Raw genomic sequence first — 21,941 nt, 5'->3', positions numbered from 1 at the left:
ATCCGTGGGTATCGCGGGCCGACCGCATGCGGTTTTTGTGGGGTGGAGAAGACAAATAGCAGTGAATTGTCCATAAGGAAGTGGCAGAAATGTAACAGGCAACCTGCTAAAAGAATATGTAGCTGAATTTAAAAACTGTCTTAAAGGGGGAAAAATAAAATGGATACAGCTAGTTTTCCAGAATAAGGAAGTTTTTGAGTGTACCTCTCATCGGTGGTTCTCCTGGTGTAGGTTATGGACTGGCAGTCTCAGCATCACCTGCAAACTTGTTAGAAATGCAAATTCTTGGGCCTCACCTCACAGTTACTGCATCAGAAGCGCCGGGAGCCCGGCCCAGCCACCTGTGTTTCAGCAAGCCCTGATGCAGCCACACCACTGCTATACATGAATGCCAATCACTCAGAACCTTTACCCTACCTTGCCTTTTGCTCCAGCTGTTTTTGGCTCCCACCACCTCTCTGAAGCATAGCATCCTCCTCCTGGCTGATGGGGAGGCTGGTGGCTGTGGAGGTGGTAGGCAGGGTGCTAGGTTTGGATTCTGGAGACTTGGGCTGACTGCTTTGTCACTTCCTGGCTGTGTGACTTTGGGCAAGTCAGTTGGCCTCTCTGTTTCCTCATCCATGAAGGAGAGTAATTACCTGTTTCACAGAGTTGTTGTGTACGCTGAACTAAGTGGGGGTAACAGTGACTCACAGTGGCACTTAGAGAGGTGTTCAGTAAATGTCTGTAAATCTCAGCTTGGCATCTGGAAAGCCCATGTCTAGCCCCTGAGGGACCCACATTGAAATGGAGGCTTGGGCAGTGAGACTGTAGTATTAGTCCCTCTTTTTCTACATGATAAGGCAAAAGGAGACAGCCTGGGAGAGGAAGGGGTTAAGGCTTGGCTAGATTAGGGATTGGCAAACCATGGCTGTGAGCGGAATCTGGCCTGTGCCTTTTTTTGTATGGCCCTCGAGCTAAGAATGGCTTTTACATTTTTTAATGGTTGAAAGAAAAATCAAAAGAAGAATGGTATTGTATGCCACATGAAAATTTTATGAAATTCAGATTTTAGTGTCCATAAATAAAGGTTTATTGGAACACAGCCATGCTCATTCATTTACATATCATCTGTGGCTGCCTTTGTCCTACAATAGCAGAGCCAAGTAGTTGCATCTGAGACCATATGGCCCATAAAACCTAAAATATTTACTATCTGGTCCTCTATAGAAAAAAGTCTCTGGACCCCTGGGTTAGATCAAGGATAGAGAGTAGAGACAAGAGATAATACAGAAGATGATAAATAGCAAACATTTTCTGAACTTTGCCAGGCACTGTGGTAAGCATTTTGCATGCATATATGTTCTTATTAACAACACTTATAAAACAGGCATATCATTATCTCCATTTTTCAGATGGGCAAACTGAGGCTTATAACTTGCTCAGGGTCATAGAACCCTTAGGTGGTAGACCCAGGATATGAATTGAGGCCCAGCTGCCTTTCCAGTCAGGTTCGTAACCACTGCAGTCTGCTGCCTTATGGTGCTATGTGCTATGTGGATCAAACTAGGAGAAGTGTAGGGTCTCTGAAATGCATCAGGCAGTGGCTGGGAAGGCTGAAGGGAGACAAGGGTGCTTTGTGATGTGATGAACACTCAAGAAGGGTGATTAGATTTTGAAATGTTTATGTGGCTCATTTAATGGAAAGAAGAAAAGCAGGCAGGGAGAAAAAAAGTCTTTATCGCAGCAGATACCTCCTGGCTTAAGTCATGTTCTGTCCCTTAGCCCAGCACCATCACCCCTGGAAAAAGTGTTGATCCACTTCTCTCTCTCCTGGGCTTGTTAGTTGGTTGGAAGTGGTCATTCTGAGCCCACAGCAGGCTCGAGGAAGGGGAATGAGAGGCAGTGAGGAGGGACTGGACAGTGGAGAATTCTGTTGCCTTTTTGTCTGTAAAATAAGAATGTCAAGTGACAATTGTTTCTTCATCCCTGTGAATGTGAGCCTTGTGTTTTCAAAGGTCAGTGCCTGTGAGCACATCATGGTTTTGAGTGGGTTCCTATGGTAATCAGGCCATCGTGACTGAGGGCATTTTGTGTCAGACAACGGGGTGCTGGATTTTCAACCTTCTATGCAGTTCATGCTTGTTTCCTGCAAATGTAACCATTTCTGTTTTTCCCCTTTTCTTGTTTCCATCCTTTCTGCACCACGTGTAGGTCTGGAGCCAGAGCCTTCTTCAGCAGGTATGGCTTCTCTTGCATTCTCACCTTTCTGGCCTTCTACTAAGGACCCCGGAGTTACAGGGGAACCAGGGAGTTATTCCCTGTGAGTGAGAGCTTTTTTCCCTCCCTATTTCTCAGATGAGTGGAGGCTTTCTTCCAGTGCTGATGCCAATGGAAATGCCCAGCCATCTTCACTTGCTGCCAAGGGCTACAGGAGTGTGCATCCCAATCTTCCTTCCGACAAGTCCCAGGTAGGCATGTGCCCAAGGGCAGGGTGGGGACTGGTGAGTGGTACCTGTTCTTGAGTCTCTTAACTTAGACTGGTGACTTCCTGCTTCCCCAACTGGTTAATGGAGTAGGTTTCAAGCTTTCGGACAACTCCAGATAAGCTCTGCAAGGACCGAGCTAAGGGAAAGTTGGGGTCAAGGGAAGCAGAGGCACGGAATGAGGTTGGTCTGTACCTGGGTGTTGGAAATAGGCCTTGATGCCTATTTAGGTTTGTTATGTATGTAGAAGTGTTCTGAAAGAGGGAATTCATTTAGCCTTGGATACATAGGAAAAAGGTCTGAGATTTAAAAAAAAAAAAAAAAAAATTCTTTAGAGTGTAATATTTGAGAGAAGAATGCATCTTGTGTTTATTCCAATTGTTTTCTGGAGATGGGGCTGTAAGAACTCCAGCAACAGTATCCTTACAGATTAAGATCAGGTAGCTGTGGCCAGGCTCTAAGTCCAGCAACCCAGGAACAGGCAAAATGACAGTACAGCCCAGCTGTATCCTACAAAAGAAAATCCCCCAAAGCTGTACAAATTGGAATAAGGATACTTTTGCTTAAGTCTTTCCCCCTAGGTGGGGGAAAGACTTGATCTTTCTTCCTTCCCTCTCCTGTTGTTACTTTGTCATTTTGATAAAGGGAATAGACTATGTTTTAATTTAGGTGATCTGTGATGAACATTTTTGCATACAGGAGCCACATCTGTGGAATCGACTACTACTCCTTTCTCTCTCTCTCTCTGTCTCCCCCCTCTCTCTTTCTGTCTTCCTCTCTCTGTTTTGGAGTCAGGGTCTCTATCTGTTGCCCAGGCCAGAGTGCAATGGTGTCATTGTAGCTCACTGAAGCCTCCGATGGCTGGCCTCAAGCCATTCTCCCACCTTGGCTTCCCAAAGTGTTGGGATTATAGGTGTGAGACACTACACCTAGCCTAGTCCTTTCTCTTAAAGGAAGCTGTGCTGCTCAAAAACTATTGCAGAAATGTGTTCCTTATGTGGTCCACTTCCCTGTGCCTTCCTTCTGTGAAGGTGTTCCCTGAACTCACAAGGGGTCTGCAAATTCTGCAGGTCCTTCCTAGTTCCCACCCTACTTCTCCAGTGATCCTCTGGTTCCTGCTCCTGAGGATGTAAAATTGCATTTGCTGCTGAAATGAAGCAGAATCAGAGATGATGTTTTTCTCCCTCCCTACAGATGCTTATCTTCCCCAGCGTGGAATTGGTTGCTTAACTGTCTGCCTTGTATGCTGAGCAACAAACACATTTAGCCTTTCTGCCACCTGCCATCACTTGCCTCTCTAGGTACAGCCATGTTGCATCCTGGGTCACCGGTTAGAACCAAGAGCTGTAAATGAGCCTGGCTTTTTGAAGTCCTCATTAGACACAGGGACTGGGGAGGTCACTTGTCCGGTAAAGGACTTGCCATGGTTTTCCCATTCCTAAACCCTCTCACAGTGTATAAATGTGCTGCCTGTGGCAGACATACTACTTTTCAGCCATCTCAAGAGCGGATGCCATCAGCTCTATGCAGATTGAGAAACAGTGCTGATTAATTCAGAGCAAATGTGGAAGCATGTCCTCTTCTACTATCAGTGACTTAGTTCAAAGGGTAACTCAGTAATTCTTTTTGGCTTCTTAAGCAGCTCTTTTGAAAAGATAATTTTAAAAGCATGTGAAGTAAATAAAAATTCTTTTAAAATAGATTTATTTAACACAGCTTTATTGAGCATCTCTCTGGTGTTCAGATCACTGTGTAAAGCATTGCCCTCAAGAGGTTGATAAGGGTGAACACCCTATAATATCTTTTACAAAGTGTGTTTTCTTATCTGTCACTATCCAAGAATTTTCCTTTTATTGGGGTTCCCTTTAAGGGAACCTGGTAAATTGTTGATAAAGAGGTTTTTATCCTGCATATTCAATGTAAAATCAGCCATTCAAATTTCAGGGATCTTTAGGTCACGCATTACCTCTTAGATGTGTTTTCTAAATGGAAACGTGACTTCTTGTCTGTATAGTGATTGCCAAAGCTTTAAGTATGCAGTGGCTTAGACAAGGGAATTGGTAGTTTACAGAACTGTATAAACTATAAACATACCATGATTTTCCAGAAGCCTCATATTTTTACTGACCCACCTTCTAAAAAGATAAATAGAATTTCATTTGTAGCCAACTGGGCAGAATGCAGACTGCCTGTGTGGTTCCTACAATGTTTACAACAAAAAGTAGTTCCCTGCATGTAAAGTCACTGTGCCTATCCCCTTTCTTCTTCAGGACTAAAAGAAGCCCCAGGGCAGGAGACCTTTGGATCTGAGTGCACTGTTGATGCTCTGGGGAAGCGTCCTCTCTACAGGGTCAAAGCCCTGGGAAGGCTCATGCCTGATGTAATGCATCCCTGGCACCATATATGGTGAGAGCCGAAATAAGTTAGAAACTCACTGAAGCTGATTTCTATCTTTGGACAAGAAGAAATCACATATGGGACATTTGAGCTGAAAGTAAAAGTAAATCTGAGCTCAAATCAAAATGATCTTTTGCTTACCTCCCTACTGCCATTATCAGCATACCCGCCAGTCCCTTTGGTGCGTGCTAGCTCAAGTGTTTTGTTTCTAGAATCGTTTAGTCTGTAAACATGTTCACTGAAACCAAGTGAGTTCACCTGAAAGTTTTTGCTGTTGCTTACTACTGGAGAGGGGCTATTCATTTTGTTTTTTTTGTCTGGTACATATTCACTAGCACTGCCATGGGTGCCCTGTGGAAAGGATAGGCATTGGATTAGCCAAGGGTATCCAAGTGAGCTGCTTCTCCAATGAGCTTATTTGTACCTTGAAAACTGAGTTTAAGGAACAGGTTATTTACTGCTTCTGGGTTGATGGTCTAATCCGCACTCAAAAACTTTTTTTTTTTTTTTTTTTTTGATAGTCTTGCTCTGTCACCTAGGCTGGAGTGCAGAGGTGCCATCACAGCTCACTGCAGCCTTGACCTCCTGGGCTCAAGCAATCCTCCCTCCTCAGCCTCCTTAGTAGCTGGGGCTACAGGTGTGTGCCACCACACCTGGCTATTTCTTTTTTAAATGTTTTGTAGAGACAGAGTCTCACTGTATTGCCCAGGCTGGTCTCAAACTCCTGAGCTCAAGTGGTCCTTCTGCCTTGGTTTTCCAAAGTACTGGGATTACAGGCTTAAGCCACAGTGCCCAACCCATAAAACTTTTAAATATTTTTCACCTATTCACCCTTTCTAACATTCTTTCTTTTTGCCACCTGTATGCCACAAATATAAGAATGAAATAGGCCAGACACAGTGGCTCATGCCTGTAATCCCAGCACTTTGGGAGGCTGAGGTGGGTGGATCGCCGGAGGTCAGGAGTTTGAGACCAGTCTGGCCAACATGGTGAAACCCTGTCTTTACTAAAAAAAAAATACAAAAATTAGCCGGTTGTGATGGCAGGCACCTATAATCCTACCTACTCAGGAGGCTGAAGCAGGAGAATCGCTTGAACCCAGGAGGCGGAGGTTGCAGTGAGCTGAGATCACACCATTGCACTCCAGCCTGGGCAACAGGGCGAGACTGCGTCTCAAAAAAGAAAAAAAAAAAAGAATGAAATAAAATTAAAAATAAAATCAAAATAGACCCAGGTCTTGCACCCTCCTCATTTTTGGTCAAAATTCACTTACCAGATATTGACCAAACTCTAATATACTTCACTTGTGTAATTTGAAGGAAAGTTCTGGTTTTCTTCTAGAATTGGGATATCTTTAAAAATAGGAGCCACTGACGTCTGTAATCCCAGCACTTTGGGAGGCCAAGGCAGGTGGATCACAAAGCCAGGAGCTTGAGACCATCCTGGCCAACATGGTGAAACCCCGTCTCTACTAAAAATACAAAAAATTAGCCAGGTGAGGTGGCATGTGCTTGTAGTCCCAGCTACTTGGGAGGCTGAGGCAGGAGAATTGCTTATACCTGGGAGGCAGAGGCTGCAGTTAGCCGAGATCATGCCACTGCACTCCAGCCTGGGCGACAGAGTGAGACTCCATCTCAAAAAAAAAAAAAAGGAGCCGTTAAAGAAAATCTAGGCCATGTGCAGTGGCTCATGTCTGTAATCCCAGCACTTTGGGAGGCCAAGGCAGGTGGATCACAAAGCCAGGAGCTTGAGACCATCCTGGCCAACATGGTGAAACCCCGTCTCTACTAAAAATACAAGGGCGTGGTGTCATGTGCCTGTAGTCCCAGCTACTCGGGAGGCTGAGGCAGGAGAATCACTTGAACCCAGGAGGCAGAGGTTGCAGTGAGCTGAGGTCACATCACTGCGCTCCAGCCTGGGCGACAGAGCGAGACTCCATCTCAAAACAAAACAAAACAAAAAAGAAAATCTAGCAAAATGAAGTTTCCTCATCTTATAGTCTAATTCCCAGTTGAGCCACAGGTTGGCAGATGACTCTTGTTGATGTGAGGATCAGACTAGAGGGTTACCCCATTTCCTTGACCCTCTTCTCCACTGAGACCCAAAGGGGAGCAGTGTTGAGAAGAGAGGGATGCTATGTGAGCCTCTGGACCTGCAACCAGAGCTTTGGGCTTAAGCTGTGAATCTGAGGCTGATCATTGACCTCTGGGGCTGATTCCCTTTGTGTGGTGGTGGGCTGGGTGAGATGGGCATGGGGCTGGATTTTGATAAACTAGGCACAGTCCAATCCGGTAAAGGCCAATTCAGTCCTTCATTGCCTGGTCCCCTCTTTTGTGTACATCAAAAATGGGAGACTGTGTGCTTTTAATCTCATGCTTGTCTTCCTTCTAATAATTAGCTTCATCAGATTCTTTCCTCTGAGAAAAGAGCACATGTGTATTCAAAAATCCTTGGCATTCTCTTCTTAGGGCGCTTTAATTTGTTATGCTTACGGAATTGAGTGCTAAATCTCAGTGACTCAGTTAAGACATCTGTCTCCTGTGAACACAAATAAGGATGGCTCTTCCAATTCTCCTTTTCCTAAGGGAAAAGAATGAAAGGCACTCAAAAGAGTTCCAGTGAACATAAACTTCTAAGGCCAAAGGCTCAAAGATAAATCTTGAGGGAAGGAGGTTTGAGAGGGAGTTGGGGGCTTTGGGGCCTCTCCCACTGGTGTTTAGTTCACTTGGCGCCCTTCTTGAGTCAGGACGTCTCATAAAGATGCAGTCAGCCAAGGATTGGTGTCAAAATTGATGTAGCATGTGGCCTGCTATGGGCTAGGCTCAGCCTCCCTGGATGCAAAGGAGAGTCAGGCCTACGTCTCCAGGTGAGTGGGATTCAGTCTTTGGCTTCACTCAGAGAGAACTGTGGATACTAGGAGGAGTCTAACCTGAGGATGTGCTGAAAAACGTGTTAAGAATTGTTTTTGCTTAGATCATGTTATGCTGTCGTTTCTAATGATCGTCCTTCTTTCCATTTCCCTCCTCTTTCTTTTTTCCCTGTTTGATAACATATCTTGAAAATATTGCTAAAGGTTTTCTCTCCCCCACGCCCTCCTCTCCCTCAAAAGGACCGCTTTGCATGGCAGTCCCCCACCATCCACAATACCTACAAGGATTCCCTCTACCTGAGCTCACCAAAGCCTTACGTCCCACTCAGCACCCCCAGCCAGCAGAACCCCTCACAACCCCAGCCCATCTCTGTCCTCCTGGCAGCTGGATCGGCTCCCAAAGGTGTGGTGTGCCCTGGTTCCTTGCTTCCGGACTCCACGTTCCCCAGTGCTTCATCCCAACCCCAGCAGCGCTATGCAGCCACCAGGACAGTTTATCATAAGAATGTGAGCTCTAACCCATGTCATGAGGCAGTTGGGATTAAAAAGGTCAGCAGCTTATATGTACCTTGTTTATCCAATAACATTTGCCTGGCGGCGTCAGAAAACTCCTCTCGTGTTGCACGTGACCCTGCCAAAGGCACTCCCTCGGAGGCTGCGGGCACCCGAGCACCGGCTCCCAGCCTTGTCTCCCGCACAGCCGGCACAGGAAAACCACCCCCTGCTCCTCCTCCTGACCCTCCCAAGCTATTCTTTGACATCCGTAAAGATGCCGTTAACCGTGGCGAGAGTCCTTCCCTGGGGACTCGGGCTTCGTTCCCAGATGTGAGACCACCTGTGCTAGGCCCCCGGGTTACCTCTGATCCCGAAAACCGGAAGAGCAAAGAATCTTACCTTTTGCAGCCGAGTTATCCAGCCAAGGCAAGAAATTAGGAATGTTTGTGTGTCTTCTCCACTGTCTCTTTCAAAACTGTTGCGAGCAGCTCATTGTTCACTGGGCTGCCCTACCCTCCCTTTCCTCATTAATATTGTTGTGGCTTGAATCCTGAATTCTTCCGTCTGAACCTCTCAGCACAGTACTCTCTTTGTCTGTCTCTCTTTTCTGTAAATGTGTAAGTATGCCGGAGCGTGGAATCCAGAGACTAATAACATGGTGAGATACTCATTGTTCATGTTTTATTACAAGGTGCCAAAGAAATTGTATTTACTTCCAAGCTTTCAGGCTCTATGGTGGTGTTGTGGGGTTAAACACAGCCTGCCTGCCTGTTCTGTTGTTCTCTCTTTCTTGCTCATAAAGTGTTAAAAGGATTCAAAAATAGATGGATGAAAAGCGGAGTTGGATGGGGTTCCCTCTGTGTCATGGAGTGTCAGAAGGCCAGCTGGCCAGCTCCGATGTACTCTGAGGAAAGGGCACTGATTAAATGTTTCTCAGAGTACCTCACTGCATGCCCACTCTCAACCGTTTAAATATGGAATTCTTTCCTCGTATCATACCCCTTTCCATAACGACCCCCTTATTTCCACAGGATGCCACTTCCTCCAGTGCAGCCCAGCCGGAGGTAATAGTTGTCCCTCTCTACCTGGTTAATACTGACAGAGGGCAAGAAGGCACTGCCAGACCTCCAGCACCTCTGGGGCCTCTTGGCTGCGTCCCCACAATCCCAGCGACCGCCTCTGCCGCCTCACCTCTGACCTTCCCGACTCTAGATGATTTCATTCCCCCTCATCTGCAGAGGTGGTCCCACCACAGCCAGCCAGCCCGCGCCTCTGGCTCCTTTGCCCCCATTAGCCAGACGCCACCATCCTTCTCACCACCACCTCCACTGGTCCCTCCTGCCCCGGAGGACCTCCGCAGAGTCTCGGAGCCTGACCTCACGGGAGCTGTTTCGAGTACCGTAAGCTTGCCGGACTCCCCTCCTCACGGCTTTTCTGAATGTCTCCTCCCAGCAGTCACATTCCCTTTCTCACTGAAGCTCTGAGCTCTGAGGACAGCACTGGCTGCTGCTGTGCCTGCGTGATGACTGGAGCCGTGTCCCCTGTCACTAGCGTGCATGCTTCCCGTGTGTCTTCCCTGGGTCTCTCGGGTTGTTCCCCATCTCTGCAGTGCCTCGTCTGCTCTGTCCTGTTGGGAATGCACATCTTTCTCCCTCTGAAGACAACATCTGTGGCCTTTATGTTGACTGGCCATGCTCTCCACAGGCCAGGTGGGGGAGGTCATGTAGAGAGCTGAGGAAAGCTGAAGAATTATGGGGAAAAGCAACGGTAGGTGTGGTGGGTGCTACTTGCCAGGGAGTGGGGAGATCTCGGGAGGAAGAGATTCTTATGTTGACCTAGTGAGTAAATAAACAAATAAACTCTCTGTACTATGCAGAAATGACAGAGACTAGGATTTTTTTTTTTTTTTTTTTTAGTGAGAGAGTTGGGTTTAAGTGAGCAAGTGGGTCTGAAAGCCCTGTATAATGTTAGGACTTTTACCTCAAAAGGCAGGCAATTGCTAGGGCCCCTGAGGAGGAGGCCCCAGGAGCCTTTGTGGCAAAACAGTGCACCAGTGGCCCCAGGAAGTCAAAGGGCCCTGATGCCTCAGGTCCCATCCCATCCTGCGGGTGAGGGAATGAGTTCCCACCACAGCCGGGAAAGCCCTACTGCTTTAGAGTAAAAGCTGAGTCAAAGTGCTTGGGTCTCCTTTTTCCTTAGGAGTCCTGGGAATTGAGAGAATCTGAGAACTTCAGTGCGAGTTGTAATATGGGGATACGTGAGTCTACTCACAGGGCTGTGGGTTCAGTGGGACCGAGTAGTAAAAGTTCCTCTTATGGGGCTTGACATAGAGAAGGTGCCTAGTGAATGTTAGCTATGTTGCTGAGGACTTGCCCTGGCAAATGAGGGCCAGGGTCACTCAAAAGCAAGTAACTGGTTAGTTAACAATTCATCATTGAGTTTCTACCATGGTCTAGGCATTCTGCTAAGTACCCGGCGCACAACCATGAGTCAGGGCCTTGTTCCAAAGGAATTTTTGGAGAAGGAGGTCACTTCTCAAGCTTTGGGTACATGGGATCATCTGAGGGTCAGGGAAGCTTGTTTAAATCGTCACCCGCAGGTTATACTCCTAGAATTTCTGACTGAGTGGGTCTGGAGAAGAGCCTGGGAATCTCTTGGGAGCAAGTCCTCAGAGCTTTCAGATGCTGGGGTCCACACACTACACTTTGAGATACAGTCATCTAGTGGCTCATGCAATTAATTGGCTGATGGAACTAAGCATTTACTGACATCCCTTCGTGTAAAGATGTATGCCTGCAAAACTGTTCCAAATGGCTTGTTAAGCTGAAGCCAGTCATGCAGAAAGCAGGAAGGAAACTTTTTATTTGGCTTATTAGATAAATTATAATGAGGCATCAAGCACATCAAAGCTGGGAACTGTTAGGTCCTGAGCTGCGGCCTGTTCTGAAATCTCTAGTGCTGTGCAATGTAGTTAGGTCAGCACCAGGCCCAGTGTGGCCCATGGGCTTGGATATCCTTCTAGCTTTGAATTTTGCAGCTCAGCCCCATTGGAGAAAAATACTAGATTGTTCCCTGATCTATTCCCCTCTACCTTCAGCCGAACTTAGAATTTAGAAGCCACTCTTGTTTTGGGGACTGCAGGCATCTTCCCTTTGACATGGATTATGTTTGTCTGGAGTAGGGTAAAGTCAGTCTTATGTTTAGTGTCTTCATAGACCGTTGTGAGTAGTTTAATTGTGTATCCTATAATTTATCATTTGTGTAGACCTAGGGTTTTCATATCAAGTTGGTTTTAGGTGTACCAGGACAGATTAGTTGGGACAGTGTCCTCGATGTCTCAAACCTGACTAATCAGCCTGTTGTAGAGCTCCCGGAAGGACCTCAGTTGGCCTGATAGCTTCGGGTTTGGCCCTGGGAAACAGAGGTGAAAAAGGAAACTCCTTGGATTCCTCTTGACAGAGGAGGAACCCCTGTGGATGGTGTCTGAGCTGTGAGCTGATGCCTGCTCCATCTGTAGCTAGTTGAGAGAAAGAAGGAAGAATAAAAGTCATGTTAATTGATTTGAGTTATTTTAGTCAATAGCTGTTTTTGTGATGTTCCAGAAATAAGACACAAAGTAAAATTTGTAAAGAGCTTAATGCTCATATGATCCACCCAAACATCACATTAGGCATTTATACTTTAAAGAGCTGTATGCCTGATATTTTGTGTTTCTTGGATGCATTCAGGCAGTTTTTAATGATATGTCATTTATCATAATTATATCACTTTGGAGATAAATTAGGAAAAGTGTAATTATTTTCCACTTTCTAAATGGAGGAATCAAGGTGAGGCACTTTTGTATAAAATCATACTGTGCTTCTCAAGTCTTGAGAAAAGGTTTTATTTATGAAATTGAGCTGCCCCTCAGAACTAAATAGTGGCGGCTGTTTAGCAGACTATCAGAAGACATAGACTGACCTAGGCAGTGTTGTGAAGTTCCTACTGTGTGTCAGGAGCTGTCCTGGGTGCTGATGCCTATATCCTCTTTTGGTAAGCGTTTGTTTTCTTGCTACAAACATTTGCTCAGACACACCATTTCTGAAAGATGCCGCCTGTCATTCACGTGGCATTTACTAGCACCTGCTATCTGCAGGGCATTGAGCTAGGTGTGAATGAGGGGGTGGCCCTCATCCTGTGGGTACGTTCACAGGAGTTGATCTCTGATTATTGCTTCCAGATAATTATTGCTTTAAAAGTAACTATCAAAATCTTGTTCTTAAAGCCCTTTAAGAAAAGCATCCTCAATTTATGGGTTATAAACTCAAAAATAGAAATGTATAAATATCATGAAGGAAACTATCTAAATATCCCTAGTGCCTTTTGGGGTCTTATTTTGTTTTAAAAGACTGGCATTATCCCCAATATGCAGCTGATAATTTTAGTATTAATAATTTTATTGGTATTTCTGGCAGAGACCTCAGGTTTTTAAAGTCAGGATTCTCACAAGTCTTAGGGATCTTTGTCACTTTAATATGAGAGTGAAAAAATGTCACAGTAGGATAGGATAATATCCAAATCTCAGAAGCAAACATCAGTAAAATTGCTCAGTGATGCTGATGCTAAGGGTAGCTTTCTGAAAAAACTGTTGCTCAACTCCTCCCTGTTCTTACTTGATGTCTTGTCCTCACATTGTCTTACATTTCTCTGTACAGAGTACTAAACTTCCCTGATTTTTCCCAATTAAACCAGCTCTTGTTCTTGGATCGCATTTGGAATTGCATGGTTTTTGCATGTTATTCTACTTGGATTTGAATTTGTTTTTTCAGTAACCGGATTGACCCACAACTGTTAGCAGGTGGACCTAATGAATGATGTTGCTGAGACTTGCAGTAACATTCACCTTCCCTCTCTCCTCCGCCCCATACTAATACCAACAAAGAGAATAAGCATTCCAACTGAACCTTCTAACTGGAATTAATGATATGATATATCTCATTGATTGCATTTCTTTTTATAATTAAAATCATTGTAAAGCTTTAAATTTCTTCTTTTTAAAAAACATTAACACTAGCTTTTTATATTTACAGTTAGTTACATTGTTTGTTTGTTCGTTTCAGGATTCCAGTCCTCTACTAAACGAAGTTTCTTCTTCCCTTATTGGAACTGATTCCCAAGCCTTTCCACCAGTTAGCAAGCCTTCGTCCGCCTATCCCTCCACCACGATTGTCAATCCGACTATTGTGCTCTTGCAGCACAATCGAGGTAAGAGAGGCTTGTGCCCCACTCCCAGCCCACTGGAATCAACATAGCTCTTCCATGACATGTGTCTGGGTCAAAAATTCTGTTATTTCACAGAAATGTTCACAAATCCCATTGTTTCCCAAGGTCATTTGCCCCCGTTTACTCACTCTCGTGGCCCCTAAAATAAACCCCAGCAGACAGACAGAGGCCCCTGATTTGAGGTGATGTCAGGGGTCTGAATAAGTAAGCTGGGTTCGTTCCACTCCTTGGGTGTTCATGGTTGTCTTCTTCAAATCGTAACACCAAAAAAAGAAGAAAGGAAAAAGTCTGGTCTCTTGATGGTAATAGAGATTTAGCTTCGAAAATCTAGGTACAATAATACCTCTTTTAAGTAGTATCTTAAATGATTTCGTTTTTTGACATGAAATGTAGAGAGAGCAGAATTTTTAGTATCAAATTTAGAAAAGAAAACATATTGTGTAGAAAATTTTGTGGAATGTAAAACATGTTTTTGTGCCTTGAAAACAGAGACTATTGAATTTTTCTTGACGACTCACTGGCCTTCATTCTTGCCAGCTGTTTGTCTCTGTACTATGTGGCTCTAGGCAGCCCTGCTTAGAGTTTTCGCGTTTGTTTTCTGTAGTGTCTGACTGCTTCCGGTTGGTTTTTCCGCTTCTCTGAAAAGCAGAGAAGCTTTGAGGTGGGGTGAAGTGGAAGTTCTTTGGGTATATATTGACTCTTCTGCTTTAAAATTCCAGACGATGATTCTAAATCCCAAGCTTTCCTTTTTGGAATTCCATACAGGAATAAATTTTCTCTTTACAAAAGTCCTTTGCAGCATGAAACGTAAGGTTTTCAAGCTGTTTCCTCACGTAGAAAGGGCTCGTTTGTCTGAATTTCTGATAACAGTGGAGGTTTAATTATTTTGTTCAGAGCTCACATCTTCCTTTTGACACTGTGCTCTCTGACTTCATAGTTTTCCTCCACTCCTCCCCCCTCCTCCTTCCTCTCTGCATTAATTTGAATGAGAATGGGACTGGAGTCTATTTTTAATTGTTTTCCATACTAAATAGAGTTTTTCTGTTTCCTGCTTCTAACTTGAAAAGCAGATGAATAAAACATTTTCTTTCACTTCAGATCTTTCCACTAAAATCTTAAGGTTGTTTTAGTAGTTTTGTTATTTTTTTCACTATGTATGGCTCCTGCATTAATTTTCACGCATGAATTTGGGTTCTTGAAAAGAAAAAAAGGGTCCCAGCTCCCACACGGAACCATGCAGGAGCCCATTCTGCTTCAGCGGTGCCATGCCCCTTACTGGCAGTGGCTCTCCTTGCCCAGAAAGTGTCTGTAATGCGGGACAAAGTGAAATTTTGTTTCTCTGAACTTCCTTGTGACTCATATTAAAAAAAAAAAAAATTCAGTCAAACAGAATTAAGTTAGTTCCCAGAAGGACAGGCAGTTTCTTTAAAAATGGGATTTATTCTCAAGGCAACTTGGTTTTTGGGAAATGCCAAGTGTAATGTCAGCTGCTTCCCCTCTGATGACACCTAGTGAGACATCTTTGGGCACAGAAATGCCTGTAGTTCCTTTTTGTTTCTTCCTTGAATAGATGGATACCTTTTATTTACCCAAATGCCTTTGGTTCTTGCCTTTCTCTTTTGTCCAAGTCCTGCCCTTGGGTTTAAAAATCTGAATTGTGCAGCCTGAGACACACATCCTTCAGAAAAGGATACAAGTAATGGCATTCATTTTTTGGAATTAAATGATAGATTTCCATAAAGAGCAAAACCATATGTTCACTAAGCAGGTAGGGCAGGAAGAGTCGAGAAGAATAGGAGAGCCTCACTGGCCCAGCCTTGTATTACTAATCATAAATGGGGTTTAGGTCAAGTGTTTTTGGCATTGCTTTGGAATTTGCCTAACCTGGCAGCTCTGCTTTGCTTCATAAACAGTCCCCATAAAAATAATTTCTTAACTATTGCAGAGACTCCTGAGGGAATAACTTTACTCCACTTCTGGGATTCTAGTTTTGTCATCCTAAAAAATGCCTCCCTCCCTGCCCTTTTTTTTTTGCCTAGACTGTCCCAGGGCATAGTGTGGCAATCATCCTGTCTCTCCCGGCCAGCTTCCCCCTGCTGGAAACAGGGGCACTGAGCCTCTGGCCTGGCGCTGATGGTTGTGAACAACACAGCCCTTTCCCCCTCTTTCCTGAGGTTTCACACCACATGGGTTTGAAGGCGAGTCACTTACCATCTGTCTGGGAGGGAGGCTTTGAATCGGAAAGCTGTCAGGATGAAAAGAGGTGCGTGGGTCCCCTTGCTTAGGGCTTCTCCGTCTCTGTGCATCGGATCCTGAGAGTCTTGTTAACCTGCAGGTTCAACCTCAAGAGGTTTGGGGTGGTTTTCAGCGAGCTTGCTGGGCAAGCCAGTGCCACCGGCCCACAAACCACTTTGAGAACTAGAGCTCAGAGGTTCCCAGACTTATGGATACATGAAGCAGTCTAGGGATCACCCTAGGGCTTTTCGTTCTAATGCTTTAAAATAACACCAGTAGAAAGTGGCTGCTGTTTTCTGTGTTGCATGTCATCCTATGAAAGAAAGGCCATTTCACACCTCAAAACTGGAGACAATGTAGTCTTTTTTTTTTTTTTTTTTTTTGAGACAAGGTCTCACTCTGTTGTTGAGGCTAGAGTGCAGTGGTGCAGTCATGGCTCACTGCATCCTCAACCTCCCAGGTTCAGGTGATTCTCCCATATCAGCCTCTCGATGCCAGTAGCTGGGACCACAGGCGTGTACCACCACACCTGGCTAATTTTTAAATATTTTTTGTAGAGACGGGGTTTTACCGTGTTGCCTAGGCCAGTCCTGAACCCCTGGGCTCAAGGGATCTGCCTGCCTCAGCCTCCCAAATTGCTGGGATTACAGGCATGAGCCACCGTGCCTCGCCAACATGGTCTTTTTCATTCATTCATTTTTTTTTTTTTTTGAGACAAGGTCTTTCTCTGTCACCCAGGCTGGAGTTCAGTGGCACGACCTTGGCTCACTGCAACCTCTGCCTCCCAGATTCAAGTAATTCTTGTGCCTCAGCCTCTGGAGTAGCTGGGATTACAGGTGTGTGCCACCACGCCTGGCTAATTTTTGTATTTTTTAGTAGAAATGGGGTTTCACTGTGTTGGCAACATGGTCTTTTAAGTGGAGTACATTCACTTCTGCCAGCTGGAGCTCAGCAGCCTTCAGAATAGTGTGTGGGAACCATAGGTCCCCTTAGTACCAATAGGGCCCTTTGACATAACACAAGGAAAGTGAGGCCGAGAGATTTAGTGGATTGGCCATTGTCATCTGAAAGTTGCTGGCAGAGCTGAGGCCAGAGCTGCACTGGGCTTCTGCATATTCAGCCAGTACGAACCTCATCCACATGGCAGAGGTGGCCAGGCACTGCTTCCCAGGCTGTGAGCTCCTGGGCTGTCCGCTGTTTACTTCTGGTTCACACTGATTGTAGCAGGAGGGTGGGAATGTAGCCAAGGGGAATGATGACAGTACCCGCGGGTTGGCAAGCGTTCTATTTTTATCTATGTGGCTGCTTTATATTTAGCAGCTGTGGAAGGTAAAGGTCATTTTTGTGCCGTCATCTCATAGCACGTACACATAGGACTCCACAAAGGAGATAGTGGCTTACCTTCCATGCGAGTGCCCAGGATGGCGAGAAACCAATAGCCCTTCAATGCCAAGGACCAGCAAGGTCTTGATGACTAGAATTGGAATGAACTGTGGACTAGGAGTCAGGGACCCAGGTTCTAGATCCAACTGATTTTCAGTGTTCTCTTGGGCGATTTGTGCCCCTCATCTGAAGTTTCTTGGCCATTGCTGATTTTTTAAGGACTTCTTTTATACTCTGGACAAGCCAGATTACTATTGTGACTAAGGCTAGGCCTTCGTTTCCTCCTCTGTACAATGGGAAAGAATAATCGTACCCAACTACTAGAGTTGTTGCAAAGTTTACAAGTGTTATTTGTAAAAGCCCTAAAACAGCGTCTGGCATTTAGCAAGCTCTCAGGAGACAGTCACTGCCATGGTTGTGTTTATAATTACATTTCCCTCAAAAGGTACGAAGACTGGGGTCATATAAGTCTTGCCACTTGAAGTTGGAGGGTTGGGTGGATTCCCTTCTATTATGGAATCCTCTTGAAATATGTAAACAACTAGAAAATTGTGGCAGTCCCCTGAATCCTGGTGCAGATCTGGAAGCGGGGCGGGCTGGGAGACACCACACTGGCATAATGGGAGCCACACTAATATCCCAGCAGTCAGCCGACTGCATGCACATTGTACCGCCTAAGTCCAGAGGACAGTGAGGACTCAGGGTTGAGATCCTAACGAGTTATGCCAGGGCTTCTTGGTCTTACTATGTGCTGTATAAATCTTACTTATACTGTGTGTTCTTTTATCACAGAACAGCAAAAACGACTCAGTAGCCTTTCAGGTAGGTGAGAAATATTTATTTATGTGTTAACCCCATTCCTGTTGAAATCGTCTTCCGGTCACCGCCCGATGTTCAATCAGCAATATCTTCTGAGATCCTCTGATGTCTTGGGAGACTCTTTATTGACGGACTACCAAGATGATGAAAATTGGCATAGTTCCTGCCTCCCTGGAGCTTGCAGGGTGGTGGACAGACCAGACCAGTGAGCCACACTAATAAACATGTCCCATGGAACTGTGATAAGAGCCTTGATGGGTAAGAACAGGATGTTCTGGGTTGAAAAGAACCAGGAGTCCAGCTTTAGATGCAGTGTTCATGGCAGGCCTCTCTGAAGAGGTCATCTTTCTGCTGCTTCTATCTCCCTTCTGGGATGTGAGGAGTCAGGGGTTAGGAGATGTGGGCAAGTTCTCTCCTTTTTGGGTGCCAAGCCCAAATGCCAGTAGATGCCCATGGGGTGGTGGGTCCAGGTGAGAACCTTTAGACCAGCAGTGCCCAGAAGACAGTGTGAGAAAACTGCTTCTTGAGCTTGAGCTGGCATACAGAAATTCCTGGAGAGCTTGTCAAAACTCAGATTCCTGGGCCATCCCCCTAGAGATCTGGATTTAATGGATATGGGTAAGAATTTGCATTTCTTTTTCTTTCCTTTCCTTTTCTTTTTTTTTTTTTTTTTTTTTGTGGGTACAGGGTCTTGCTCTGTCACCCAGGCTGGAGTGCAGTGGCATAGTCATAGCTTACTGCAGTCTTGAACTCCTGGGCTCGTGTGATCCTCCTCCCTCAGCCTCCTGAGTAGCTGGGACTACAGGTGTGCTCCACCATGCCAAGCTAGTTTTTTAAAAGTTTTTTTTTTTTTTAGTAGAGCTGGAGTCTCACTATGTTGCCAAGGCTGGTCTCAAATCCTGACCTTAAGCAATCCTCCCCCCTCAGCCTCCTAAAGTTCTGGGATTACAGACACCAGCTACTGTGGCTGGCCAAGAGAATGTGCATTTCTGCCCAGCTCCCTGGTGATGCCAGTGCTGCCCTCTGTGCTGACCACACTTGAGTGTGGCAGGTGGCAAGAGTCGACGGTGGGGAGTGACTGCAAATATAATCAGACATATACAAATATAATTAGCTCACCCTTGATAAAGTGTGGAGGATTGGGACCATGTCAGAGCGGGGAAGGAACCCAGGAAGGGGAATGTATAGCTATTTCCTTGTGGCTTCCTGTAGCCATTCTGCTTTGAATCCTGGGTCTGGTGCTGCCTCATGCAGGTTATCTAATGTCTCTGGGCTTTCATTTTCTTACTGTCAAGTGAGGAAAGCAGCAGTGCCTTCCAGGTTGTATGACGATCAAATGAGATTCTGCTCATTAACAGCTCAGCCCTGAGCTGCTGCTTAATAGATGCGTGGCTTAATAGGTGTGCGTTGCTGTTACCAGGCGGCGCTCTGTGGGTTCACTTACCCTTGTATTCAGGGCCTCCTTTGTATCCTGCACTGCCGCAGAGTCTGAGGCTACATCAGGGAACTGTGCTGCCCTTGAGCTGCTAATAGTGTGGTGTAATTTTTCTTTGTTAATGGACTCTTTGAGAGAAACTATTGAAGGCAATAGATTGATTCTCAAAAAAAAAAAAAAAAAAAAAAAGCCACACACGTGTAAACATGTGCACATGATTTCTATGGATTTGCACACACTCATGAACTTCAGGGTTAAGAATCCCTGATTGGTAGATAACAAGAGCTACTGTTTTCTGAACAGCTGCTACATGATTTCTGTGCAACTTCATGCCACTGCTGTTCTGTGATTGGTGACCAGCCTGGATGGGGAGGACATGGGGTTCTCACACCTCGCAGCCTTGTCAGGACTTGGCTGTGAGACCAAGACAGTCTGTGGTTGACCTCAAGGTGTCCTTGGCTGCCCCTCCTTCAGCTGCCACTCTCCAGCCCACTTCATTCCTTGGTCCCAGCCAAGGTGCTAAGAGTGGTGGCTCTGAAAAAAAAAAAAAAAAAAAAAAAAAAGATGGCTCCTGTGGGCTCCTTTCTGTTGGTGGGAATTTGAAAGAAGGGTAGAATAGCTGGAAAAGGCCTCCAGCCACACATTGGGAGATACAGAGTTTGGTCCTAGCTCCTTCTTCTTGGAGCTATGTTTCTGTGTGAGTGACTTCATCCCTCTAAGCCAGTTTCCTCATATGGGAAACAAGGGTGGTAATCCTTTGCTCAGCCTGGAGGAGGTGTTATTGTGATAGGAAGTGGGAGGATGTTTTGTGCACTGAGAAAAGACAGTAAAAATGCGAGGGTGGGCCGGACACAGTGGCTCACGCCTGTAATCCCAGCACTTAGGGAGGCTGAGGCGGGTGGATCATGAGGTCAAGAGATGGACACCATCCTGGCCAACATGGTGAAAACCCGTCTCTACTAAAAATACAAAAATTAGCCGGGTGTGGTGGTGTGCACCTGTAGTCCCAGCTACTCAGGAGGCTGAGGCAGGAGAATTGCTTGAACCCGGGAGGCAGAGGTTGCATTGAGCTGATATCGCGCCACTGCACCCCTGCCTGGTGACAGAGTGAGACTCTGTCTCAAAACAAACAAAAAAAAGCCAGGGTGGCTCCACTGTGCTGGTAGCTCAGGCTTATTCCTTGGCTCTAAAACAAGCCTGATGCCATCGCTTTCCCTGAGTTTTGGGACAGATCCACTGATGATGTTTGAAAGAGTGGGGCCTAAAGTAGGTGCTCACTAAACATTAGTTTATGCTTTAAAAGAAGTAGTACTGCTGTGTTCAGGAGCTCCTGAAAGAGAGAGGGCTGGCTGGGTTGGCACTCTCTAGTCTCTTAGAGCAAGTAAGTCTTAGCCATCACCTGTGGGGATGGGACTCCAGGGCTGCCAGCCTCTCTCTCTGTAGCAGATTTTTGTTGAGCCTCCATGGGGCTTGATGTTCACGGAGAGTCATCTGGGTATGAAGCCTACATGGTGTTCTCAGGTACCTCTCGGTCCCCTTGGGGAGACAGATGGGATAATAAGATAAGGGCTAGGAGAGAGAGGCTAGCGTAGGGTGTAGAGAGGCCATGATTCTTCTGCAGAGAAGTGTGAACATTGCTATAATCTTCAGTCATCAGCTCTCAGTGTGAAGAGAAGGGAGGCTATCCCACCTCCTACAAACGGAGACCCCTTCTGAGGTTGTCAGTATTGTCATTTATTTAGTGGCCCAGAACCTTCCCTTTTAAAGCACAGTATAAAACTAGAAGGAGGCTAGATTTGCAGTGCCTCACACCTGTAATCCCAACATTTTGGGAGGCCAAGGTGGGCAGATTGCCTGAGCTCAGGAGTTTGAGACCAGCCTGGGCAACATGGTGAAACCCCGTCTCTATAAAAAAAAAAAAATACAAAAAATTAGCTGGGGCCAGGTGCAGTGACTCATATGTGTAATCCCAACACTTCTGGAGGCAGAGGCGGGCAGTTAGGAGGCAGAGATGGGCAGATTCCTTGAGCCCAGGAGTTTGAGACCAGCCTGGGCATATGGCAAAACCTCATCTCCACAAAAAAAACACAAAATACTAGCCAGGTGTGGTGGTGCACACCTGTAGTCCCAGCTACTTGGGAGGCAAAGGTGGGAGGATCACCTGAGCTCAGGGAGGTCGAGGCTGCAGTGAGCCGTGATCATGTCACTGCACTTCAGCCTGGGTAAGAGAACAGGACCCTGTGTAATTAGAAAAAAAAAAAAAGGCTAGAAGGAAATGCCCCCAGGATGTCATGTGAAGGATCAGCATTTTCCTACTGAGAAAACAGCAAGCCCTCATTGTAATACGGATGGCAACGCCTGATCCTGTCACCTGCATGGTACAGTTAAGTGTCACTTTGGGTTTTCATGATATAAAGTGACACTTTTTCTTCAGGGACTCTCTGTATATTGAAATCCACTCAATGATGAGTCACATGACCACAAGCTTCTCAAGTAAAACAATTCAGGGCTAAATTTTGTAGATCAAAAGGACTCTGACAGCTTTAGGAGAAATCCATGAACTATCAGCCTGATTTTTGCA

The 21,941-nt window shown here is 45.6% G+C and overlaps 1 protein-coding gene across 1 annotated transcript in view; it reads left to right on the top strand.

Annotated features, from left to right (window-relative positions):
- SORBS1 (sorbin and SH3 domain containing 1) overlaps window positions 1–21,941 on the top strand; it is a 204,791-nt gene that overhangs the window by 91,107 nt on the left and 91,743 nt on the right. The window contains exons 7-11 of the mRNA XM_011999903.1: window positions 2,194–2,220; window positions 2,338–2,450; window positions 9,258–9,626; window positions 13,326–13,470; window positions 17,899–17,928. Coding sequence (XP_011855293.1) covers window positions 2,194–2,220; window positions 2,338–2,450; window positions 9,258–9,626; window positions 13,326–13,470; window positions 17,899–17,928 — 684 coding nt within the window. The remainder of the gene's footprint in view (window positions 1–2,193; window positions 2,221–2,337; window positions 2,451–9,257; window positions 9,627–13,325; window positions 13,471–17,898; window positions 17,929–21,941) is intronic.

Source organism: Mandrillus leucophaeus, unplaced genomic scaffold (genome assembly GCF_000951045.1).
Source record: "Mandrillus leucophaeus isolate KB7577 unplaced genomic scaffold, Mleu.le_1.0 Scaffold117, whole genome shotgun sequence".
In the NCBI taxonomy this organism is placed as follows: domain Eukaryota; kingdom Metazoa; phylum Chordata; class Mammalia; order Primates; family Cercopithecidae; genus Mandrillus; species Mandrillus leucophaeus.
This window is presented reverse-complemented; position numbering and strand designations above follow the sequence as displayed.